The sequence below is a fragment of the Tupaia chinensis genome, unplaced genomic scaffold, assembly GCF_000334495.1.
Source record: "Tupaia chinensis unplaced genomic scaffold, TupChi_1.0 Scaffold000294_5, whole genome shotgun sequence".
In the NCBI taxonomy this organism is placed as follows: Eukaryota; Metazoa; Chordata; class Mammalia; order Scandentia; family Tupaiidae; genus Tupaia; species Tupaia belangeri.
This window is the reverse complement of record NW_006159782.1, coordinates 2,929,649-2,940,603: the sequence shown is the minus strand read 5'-3', so window position 1 is coordinate 2,940,603 and position 10,955 is coordinate 2,929,649. Positions and strand designations below refer to the sequence as shown.

The 10,955-nt window shown below is 46.8% G+C and overlaps 1 protein-coding gene across 1 annotated transcript in view; it reads left to right on the top strand.

Annotated features, from left to right (window-relative positions):
- The window catches only part of SACK1F (scaffolding CK1 anchoring protein F), a gene marked incomplete at its 5' end in the record, with an annotated part of 36,735 nt that overhangs the window by 15,299 nt on the left and 10,481 nt on the right, over nt 1-10,955 (top strand). Inside the window, 2 exon segments of the mRNA XM_014588701.2 lie at nt 9,303-9,470; nt 9,959-10,080. Of these exon segments, the coding sequence (XP_014444187.1) occupies nt 9,303-9,470; nt 9,959-10,080 (290 nt within the window).

Here is a 10,955-nt window from a genome sequence, read left to right as displayed (position 1 = left end):
CAGTGAGTGAACTATGCAGGGAGGTGTCAGGAAACTCCGACTTGCCTGGAATGCAAGGGGGAGGGGCAGGAGGCAGGTAGTGGTTAGCATTACTGGCTGGGAAAAGTTCAAGAAGCTCTTGGCTGAGTCTTGACAGTTACATGGACGTTTCTTGACAGTTACATGGATGTTTCATAGAGGTGTGAAAGGGGTAGGAACAAAGGCTTGAAAGTGCCTGATTAGCACATGGCATTCAAGGGAGGAGGGCACCATTTTGCTCCCCAGGAAACATTTATTTGTCTAGAGATGTTTCTAGTTGTCATGACTCGGGGTGATGCTATTGGACTCTAATGGGCCAAGTCCAGAGATGCTGCTGAGTACCCTACCATGCATAGAACAGCCCCAGCAACAAAGGTCCACAGTGCCACAGTGACAAAACCTTGCATTAGGGTAACTAGGTCATTGTGCACAGCCGCAGGCAGGTGCAGAGGTGGCCTTAGTTGAACTGGAAAGGAGGAAGGGGCTGATCATGAGGCCCTTGAAATGCCAAGTCACGAGTTCTGCCCTCCCTTGAGGGCCCCCAGGACCCACTGGCTCCTCAGTCTGTTGTTTTAAGGGACTTTCTGCTGTGGGGAGTGAACCAGAGGGCAGAGACAGAGGAGAGATCAACTAGGAAGCTACTCCAGGAGTGTGCTAAGAATGAAGAAGGCCTACCCTTGGGCCTCAGTACCAGCAGGAAGGAAAAGGAGCTGACCCAGAGAGGGTGTGTGGAGGAGAGAGGGCCTGCTGGGCTTGGGTGTCCTGGAGAACCCAGCCTTCTGTAGTCTGGGTCGTCCATGTGCACCAGGGCTGGGGGCAGGGGTGTGGTGAAGCCCTTTTTATCATGTTTGTTGTCTAATGATAATTAAGGTGCCCAGAAAGAGAATCTGGAAAGCTGGCAGTTTAATTAAAGTTGAATGGCAGATAGAGGGGCACTCTGAGTCTCCCTCACCCACCTCGCTCCCCCGCCTACCTCCCAGGCAGGATATCAAAGAAGACCGGCTCATGAAACACCCGAGGAGAAGCCTCACAACATCAGAGCCTCTTTGCCAGCGTGCCTGCGACAGCTTCTAAAATCTACAGCCACCTCGAATTACCCTGTCTTCCCAGGTGTTGCACATCAGGAGGGAACCAAGTACACGATGCTGTCGATGGGGGCGGGGGTGCAGCCCATGGTGGGAGAGGAGAATCTTCCTCCCTGTGAAATCTCTTTCCCAATGCTGAGGCTGTGACGTCCCTTCGTAGACCCTGACTTTCCGTCTGCACTGGCAGCCTTGAAGTTGGGCTGGGCGTGGAGGGTCACATGGGCATGTAACCACTGGTGCCGAGGGGGTGGGGGTGGTTTTGCTGGGCCTGATGCCCAGGCGCTGAATGTCAAGCAGCGCCCTGAGAGACCAAAGCCGAGGGTAATTATCACTTCTCCTCTGCAACGACATCACAGGAGTCAGCGAGCAATTGATTTTTTTTCTACTACAGATATTTCATTGTTTAATTGGTAGTGACACAGACGGCTGGCTCTCACCGGGGTGTCGCAGTCTGAGCATCCTGAAAGGAGGGCCCTAGGGACTTGCCCCGCTCACATCCTTGGGCAGATGGGGCGAGGACAGGTCAGTTTCTCCCCTCGCTTTCTCAATTACCAAACAAAAGTAAGAGCATGCATACAAGAAGGACTTCTCTGAGCCATTCAAGCTGTCCTCAGTGACATACAGAGGGTGTGTTCTGAGCTGGACCCAGAGAGAACTCTGGACTTTGGCCTCAGACAACACTGGAGAGATAAGCTGCCAGGGGCACCAGGAGCAGGGGCCAAGCCTCAGCGTTCCGGGAACCGTGTTCTGATGGAATGAGACCTGAACTCTGCAGTGTCCTGTTAAAACTCACTTTGGGGCCAGATGGTGCAGCAGTAAAATGTGAGGCTGACATGGGGAGGTTCCCAGTTCTAATCTGGAGACCTCCCTGAGTGTGATGGGCACCCACTTGCCTATGACCCAGGGCTGGCTGTAAGCTGGAGTGGATCACGGTGTCAAAATCTTTTCTGTCAGGGACTTGTTTTCTTCACCTCCCCTGCCTCCCACAAGCTAGTTATGGCAGCTGGATCCCACATGGCCAACTGTGCAGTTGTGACTGACTTGTCCACAAGTCCTGGGCCCAGCAGCCTCAAAAATATGCAGGGAACATATGCATGCAAGCCCAAAATCTAGAAAGGAGGAAGAAGCAGAGAAGGGATTGCAGCGTGACCATCCCCCATGGGGTTGCTTTCTCTCTTCCCCTCTGTCTCCCTCTGGCAAGCACACACACCCTCTGGCCAACCCTGCCATGATCTAGCTCAACTCCCTTGTCCCTACCCCGTACCTCCACAGAACTGTGCCAGCCCAACCAGAGGACCTGAATGTACTCTTTGTTGGGTTGGTCGTTGGCTTCTTTTGGACCTCAAGTGTGGGGAGGGTTGTGTACCTCAGTTTGTGGTGCATGGCCGTCATGGTTCCATGAAGGCACCTCTTATTTTACCTTTTCCTTTTCTCCCTTCCCGTTCTCATTGCACAGGCGGTCCTCCACAGGCATTTAGAATGTGTCCTTGGACATGTTTGCATCCTTGAAAAACATGCAGTATTATTTGATGTAGTGTGCTTTTATTTACGTAAATGGTATTAGGTCATGGAGCTCATCCTCTGGTCTCTGTTGAACTATCCATTTGAAAAAAAATAAACCGTCCAAATTGCTGCACTTAGAACTAGTTCATTGCAGGGACTAGCAGTTGGCGTAATGGCTATGTTGCTGGACTCTCATGTAGTCAATTGTGGTTCGAGTCCTGGACCTGGTGGCTTAGACTCTCACCAGACACGTGCCCAAGATCCCAAGAGGAGAATGGAGGAGAAGGGATTGCAGCGTGGCCATCCCCCCGGGGGGTGATTTCTCGCTTTCTGTCTATCTCTCTCTCTGTCTTTCTGGCGAGCGCATGTGCCCTATAGTAAAAAACTCTCCCCCCCGCCAAAAAAAAAAGAAATTAAAAAAAAAGAACTAGTTCTTTGCGTCTGTGCTAGGAAGTGTTCTGTCATGGACATCCTTCACATTTTCTGTACCTAGTATTCTAGAGGTAGACATCTAAGGTACTGCCAACTCCCTGAATCCTCAAGAAAGCAGCAGTGAGCGTCTTTGTCCCTGCTGCTCTCTTAAAGATCTGTGCAAAGATGCAAGAGTCTCTGTGGTGCATGGCCCAGAGTGGTGTCACTGGCATATAGTTATGCAGATACTTACATCTATTAAGCTCTGCCCATCCCTATGAAATAGCTACACCAGTGTTCCCTCCCACCTGCAATGAATGAGGAGCCCTTTGCCCCACTCACCAAAATTTAGGATTATCCAGTTTTCTTTTTAAAAGAGATTTTGCTATAGGGCATGTGTGCTCTTTGGAGAGACAGAGAGAGACAGAAAAACAGAAAATTATCAGTCACCCCATGGGGGTATGGCCATGCCACAATCCCTTTTCCTCCATTCTCCTCTCAGGCTTTTGGGCATGCATGCACATGAGCCCGGTGTAAATTTTAAGACACCAAGTCCAGGACTCAAATTGCAGTCGACTACGTGGGAGTCCCACAAGGTAACCATTACACCATCTGCTGGTCCAGGATTATCCAGTTTTCTAATTTGTAGTTAATATCATAGTTGTAAAGTGCTCATGCTCTTTCTCTCACCTTGTGTTTTCATTTAAATTTTTGTTCTTATTAATGAGATCTGCTTCTCTTCATGTTCTTATTAGCCATTCAAGTATCTCTTCCTGGGAATTGCCTGTTTATATCGTTTGCCCATTCTTCTAAGCAGTTTTTTATCTTTTTTTTGTGTGTGTGATTTTTCAAGGATCACTTGAATATTATTAATTCCTCTTGGTTGTAAATATTACACCCCGTGTTACCATCAGTTATCTTTGTTGAGAGCGTTTTTGCTTTGTTTTTCTATAGGGTGTGTGCATGTGCCAGGGAGAGAGAAAGAGGAAGAAAGACGCCACCCCCCCAACAAGGCAAAACGGCCATGCCACAGTTGCTCCTCCTCTTGGGATTCTGAGCATGCACACACGTGCACCTTGTATGTTTTTCAGGCTGCTGGGTTCAGGACTCAACCACACAGTTGGCCATGTGGGATCTAGCTGTCTTAACCATTATACCACCTGGTTGGTCCCATGACATCTTTTATCTGAACAGGAAATCTCTAGTTCGTTAGAGGTCTCTTTTTAGTTTTATTTGCCTTTATGACTCATGTTTCTGGAACCTTGCTGGTCACACTATGATCCCCTTCTTTGTACTGCATTTTATTAATATGGGGAGAATTGAATTTTTAGATATTAAATCATATTATCTCTTCATGATTTATCTCTTAATTTATTTACATATTTTTAAGTGTTCTTTAAGAGGATTTTCAAAATTTCTCTATAAAGGTATTACTTCCTAGATACTATGTGTTTCACTTGTAATTGTGAATGGGTCTTAAACTCTTTCCTTCTTTTTATTCTTTTTCTTTTTCTCTTTTTTTAATTTGATTATTACTAGAGTAGAAGGCTACTGATTTTTGCAAGTTTTTCTTCTAGCAATATTGCTGAATTATCTTGTCATTTCTAATAGCTTTCTCTTGATACTAGATTTTTGTTGAAAATTATATCATCTCTAGATAATATTCTCTAATCTCTCTCACCTTTTCCTGTTTTCTTTCTTTTTTCCCTGTATTATGTAGGACCTCCAGCACCATGTTGGATAGTAGTGGTGATAGTGAGTATCCTTGACTTCCCTGAGATATAAGGGCTTGCCTCTTAAATTTCTCTGTTAAGTAAAATGTTTCATATGGTTTTTTTGTAAATAGATTTTACCAAGTTAAGGATGATCCCTTCTATTCTTAGGCTTCTGAGAATTTTAGCCACACATAGAGATCTAACTTTACCAAAAACACTTTTTAAAGTATTAAAATATTATATAATGTTTTCCTTCTTGACCCCATAAATATTATCAGTTAATATAAGTTTTCTTATGTTGAATCATCCTTACATTCCTAAAGTAAGCCTTGCTTGATTGTGATACGTTTAATTCACTTTTTAGTGTGCCCTATATCATTTGCATTTTGAAATTTCTTATTATATAATTAGCCTTGATATTCTTTTTACCTTTTTGTTTTTTGAGAGGTTTTTGCTATAAGGTGCGTGCGCTTGCCAGAAAGACAGAGAAAGACAGAGAGATAGAAAGCGAGAAATTACCCCCCAAGGGGGATGGCCACACCACAATCCCTTCTCTTCCGTTCTCCTCTCGGGATCTCGGGCACGCACGCACACGCGCCTGGCGTGAGTTTAAGTCACCGGGTCCAGGACGCAAACCGCGGTCGACTACGTGTGAGTCCAGCAACATAGCCATTACACTAACTGCTGGTCCCTCTTTTTACCATTTTTTGCCTTTTGAGGGAGGGTTCCCCTTTATGATAGAGATGGAAAGAGGAAGAAAGGGAAAGGGAAAGAAACAGAGCTGAGTATTTTTTTAAGAGTTTTTTGCCTTAGCGTGTGTGTGCTAGCCAAAGAGAATTAGACAGAGACAGTGAGAGAGAAAGTGAGAAATCATCTCCCGGGCTTGGGGAGTGGGGAATGGCCATGCTACAATCTCTTCTCTATTCTCCTCTTGGCATCTTGGGCAGGCGCGCATGCCCATGCACCCGGCATGAGTTTAAGCCACCAGGTCTGGGACTTGAACTGACTATATGGGAGTCTAGCGACATAGCCATTACGCCAACTGCTGGTTCCCTACCTGGTGTGAGTTTTAAGTCACCAGGTCTAGGACTTGAACCAGTTGACTTCATGGGAGTCCAGCAATGTAACCAGTACATTATCTGCTGGTTTCCCTGGACTATGACTTTAACAAGTATCTTGTCTTTTTTTGTTTGTTTTGCCTTAAAGCTTATTTAAAAAATTTCTTCCATGAGAGAGACAGACAAACAAAGAGGCACTCTCAACAGGGTTTTATCACTGTGATCCACCTTAAGCCTCAGCCAGTAGAGACAGCAAGAGAAAGAAAGCAAGAAATCACAACCCACCCACAAAGGAGGATGACCACACCAAAATCCCTTTTCCCCTATTCTCCTCTTGGGATTTTAGGCATACATTCACATGGGCTCGGCATGAGTTTTAAGCCACCAGGTCTGGGGCTTGAACCATGGTTGACTCCATGGGAGTCCAGCAATGTAACCATTATACCATCTGCTGGTCCTGCCTGGTGTGAGTTTCAAGCCGCTATGTCTGGGACTTGAACCCAGGTCAGCTAAGTAGGAATCCAGCAGTGTAACCATTACACTAGTTGCTGGCCCAGAGCTATATATTTTGACATAATCTCTCTGTCACGATTCTCCTGCCCTAGCCTCCCAGTTAGCTCGTATAACTGGCGCACACAACCATTCCTGGTATGTTTAAATTGACCCAGAACTGAGTCCATGGAGGTTTCCAGCCTCCCAAGCATTGGCACTATCTGCCCCACCATAGCTGAGCCTATTCTTAAATCTCTGTTGTGTCTATAGTTATTTCTCCCTTTCCATTCAGCATTATTTGCATCTCCCCTCTTTATGTCAGTCTTGTCAAATGTGTGTTTATCTTGTTTAGTCTCTTTAAAGAACCAGTTTTTGATTCAGTGTTTCTAAAATACCTTATAACAACAATTCCTTCTGTATGAAGACTCTGGAATCGGATAGTGTGTGTGTGTGTGTGTGTGTGTGTGTGTGTGTGTATGTATATGCTTTGTCTGCCACATGCTGGCTGTATAATCTTGGACACATTACTTTGCCCTTTTGTGTTTACTCTCTCAGTTTTAAATGGGAATAACGGTTTTCCTTTCTCTTAGAGAAGTTATGAGGGTCAGATTAAAAAATGTACCTAAAGCACATGAAACAGCATGGGGTGCGCTGAAAGTATTTAGTACGAGTTGATTCCTATCCTCTGTGCCTGTAATAGCAAGGGTTCTCCCCTGTGGGAGGACAGGGGAGAGATTGATTGATTTTAAGGAACTGGCTCATGGGATTGTCAAATCCAACGTCTGTAAGGTAGGCTAGCAGGCTGGAGACCAAGGACAGAGTTGCAGTCTGAGTCCAATGGCAGTCTGTTGGAATTCCTTCCTGTCAGGGGAGGTCAGTCAGCATTTGTTTAGCTAAGACCTTCAGTGATTGGATGAGACCCATCCATCTACATTGTGGAAGGTAGTCTGTTTAACTCAAACTCTGTTGATTTAAATGTTAATCTCATCCAAAAAACACCTTCACAGAAATATCCAGAAAAACATTTGACCAAATATGTAGGCACCATGGCCAAGTGAGCATATAAAATTACTTGTCCCAGCACCTTTGCTTGTGCTGTGCTCTTTGCCTGAAATGCCAGTCTCAGACCCTGGCTAAGCCACTTGGTACCTGTATGTGGAATGGAAAAATGTGTCCCTGTCCCAGGAAGGCAGAGCTCTGACTCACCACCTTGGCCCAGTGCCCATGTGCAGAGCATACTTGTGTTTCCCAGCTAGCTTCCCTGCTTGATTTTCCTCCCTGCCCATTTCTTGGGGCACCCAAAGCCTTCCCATTCTTCAAGTCTCAGTCCCCTTAGTGAAGTATTTCTTGTTCTCTCCCGGCTAGAAGTAACATCTATCTTTCTAGCTCAGTCCCTCTCCTTCCCTCTTCCCCCTCCCCCTCATCACATGTCATTTGTGTAACTCTGAGAGCATCTATCTCCTTTCCTTAATGCCTTAGTTATTTTGTGTAAATGTCTTATCATTCCACTTGGATTAACCCCTTAAAGATAGCCATTGGGGCTTATCTGCCTTTCTATCATCACTCTGCCTTTGCAGCCCAGTAATCACTCAGACTTGCATGACTGATTCCCAGTGTAAGAGGTATGACAAGCCTTAAATGGTACACATGAAGGGTGGGGGGCAGGAGAGATGACGGCAGTGGTAGAGTGTGTGTGAAAGTGATAGTAGTGATAGTGACAGTCATGGAAGCTTATTGACCTTACCCTGGGCCAGTACCACCCTAAGTTCTTTCATGGTTTGTCTTACTAAGTCTTCATGAACATCCTTAGAGATAGGTGTTGTTGTTTGCTGCCAGGGAAGCTGGTGCACTGTCAAGCCAGCTATGGAGCCAGAATACCGGGCCTGCTCTGCTTGACTCTGGAGTTGGTGCTTTCAGTTACGACAGCAACCCCTTGACTATAAGTAGCTACCATTCACTGAGGACTTACTATTAGGTCATCAGAAAAGTCAAGGCATATTTTTCTGTTTTTCTGTGCAAAAATGCGTCATGACTTTGCTGACAACCCAGTACATACATACAAGGCATGGGACCTGATGCCTGCAAATGTTGTCCCTAATCCCACTGCAAATGCATAAAGTACAGAGTAGCCCTGTTTTATAGATTACGAAGCAGAGGCTCACTGAGATTAAGTTACTCGCTTAAGGTCATTTAACTGGAGAATTGTGGACCTAAGGTTAAAGACGGATCTCTCTGACGCCAAAGGGTGATCAACCCACAGGGTGTATGAAAGGCATTTATTTCTGGCTTATCTGTCTTTACATCGTCACTCCACCTGTGAGGCCTCGTAATCATTCAGATTTGCCAAAACTGAGGCTCTTTTCTCTGCATCACATGGATAGTGTTTGGGGCCAACAAGAAAACCTGTGACTGGAGCAGTGGGTAGTTTGTGTTGGAAAGTGGAGGAAGCCGAGGTTAAAAAGGCCTTACCTTCCATGTTATAAGAGGAGGGTCCTAAGCAGGGACTTTGATTTGAAGGTGGAGTAGGATGGGTGGGAGATTCACCTGGAGGCCAGGAGAATCTGAGCCATCTGGAGCTCTGCCCAGACCTGTGCTTAGGGAAGCGCAGGGCTTTGCACAGCTGCAGGGAGATCAAAGCACCCAGGCCTGCTGAGAAAGCAGTGTCTGTGCAGATCTGCGGCTTATAGAGACAAGCCCGTCCCTTGCATCTCTGCACTTGCTTGTTTCCCCAGGGCAGCAGGAGCAACTTTCCTCAGCCTCCTAGAACTTCCCCCAAAGTAGTTTCTGGAAAATCCCCAGGGTGTGGTGGTAGGATTTGCCCAGGATGAAACCCTGTATCTCAGGCCCATTTCCTAGGCTCAGCTGTGTGCAAAAGTGGGTGGGGAAGAGGAAAACCTGGGAGAGGTGCCAGGGGTGTTTGGCTCTTGGCCACCAGTTACCCCAAGACAAGCTGATTCTCCATGGGCAGGGTGTGTCTGTAAGTGTCAGGACCTGCCTCAACAATGCCCTTCTCTGGCCAGGTCATTGCTGTGGTTATGGACCTCTTCACTGATTGCGATATCTTCCAAGACATTGTGGATGCTGCCTCTAAGCGCCGGGTCCCAGTGTACATCATCTTGGATGAAGCAGGAGTGAAGCACTTCTTGGAGATGTGTCAGGGCCTGGAACTCCTTGACTTCCGTATTCGAGTAAGTTATACCACTGGGGCTGGGAGTGGTGGGGCATGAGGTGAGACAGAGACTCCCTCTGCCTCTTCCTCTGGCTCCCCCTTCTGCCTCGTCCCAATTCAGGGCCTCAGATGAGGTTTAAGAGCTCCACCCCTTTTCTTCTTCCTAAAGCCTTGTGAACTGATAACTCCTAAGTAACATGACCAGCTTACATCTTGTCCCAAAGCTGCTGAGACTGAAGAAGGCAGCTCTGGCCCAGTCATGGCGTACTCAGCCTATGGAATCACTGACTTCACTGTCAGGTTCAAAATTAGGATTGTGGTTCTCTCCTGGGGAGCTCTGCAGGTAGGCAAGAGCAAGATTCGGTGACTTCCTACTGCCCACATGTAAGGCTGTAGGAAGCAGAGAGTCTAGTGAAGTCAGGATCCAGCAGGAAGGACCCATGGACAAGAGGTGCAGAACCTCATTGGCCTGCTCCAACCGGGTGACGGCACTTCTCCTCTCAACAGAACATTCGTGTGCGCTCTGTGACAGGCGTTGGCTTCTACATGCCCACGGGAAAGATCAAGGGAACCCTGTCATCAAGGTTTTTGATGGTGGATGGGGACAAAGTAGCCACTGGATCTTACAGGTGAGTTGAACCAGGTCAGAGGCAGAGCCCAGGAGGCCTTTATCCAGGGGAGCAGTTTGGGAAAATGCGAGGCTGGGGCCTCCAGGTTGTGGGGATCTGGAAGTATGGTCTGACCACCTCCTGCCTAGTCTCTTCCCTCATACTTTCTTGTTGATGGATTATTTAAGAAAGAGGGCCAGTTCTTAGAGGGCATTCAGCACTCCCTGCTTTTCATGGTCCGCAGTAATTGGTTGCATTTTGAGGCTAATTTTTAGGTGAGACAAACAAGAAGTAGAATGGACCACATCTGGGGAAAAAATGTGAAAGTGTGGTAGAGACAGAATGCTCCAGAAAATATTTTTAAAGTCCATTTATTTATTTACTTCTTCCTCAAGAGAAAGAGAGAAACAAACACCCCAATGGGGTCTTTATGCCACAGTCCTTCCTCAGCCACAGCCAGCCAGGATCATGGGCACATGTGTGCTTGCATCCAGCACATGCATGGAGACCTCAGGACACCCAGATCTAGGCCCTTCCATATGGCCTGTGCATCGTAGAATGTTGCATTTCCACAGGGCCACCATGTCTGATCGGCATCCCTACCACCCACTCCCAAATTTTGATTTAAATTTGTTACTTACATATTTTAATTATTATTTTTTTTGGAGAGGTTTTTGCTATGGGGCGCATGTGCTCGCCAGAAAGAGAGACAGAAAGCGAGAAATCACCCCCCCGGGGGAGGGGGTGGCCACACCGCAATCCCTTCTCCTCCATTCTCCTCTCAGGATCTTGGGCATTCACGCACATGCACCCGGTGTGAGTTTAAGCCGCCAGGGTCCGGGATGCGAACCACAGTCAACTACATGGGAGTCCAGCGACATAGCCATTACGCTAAC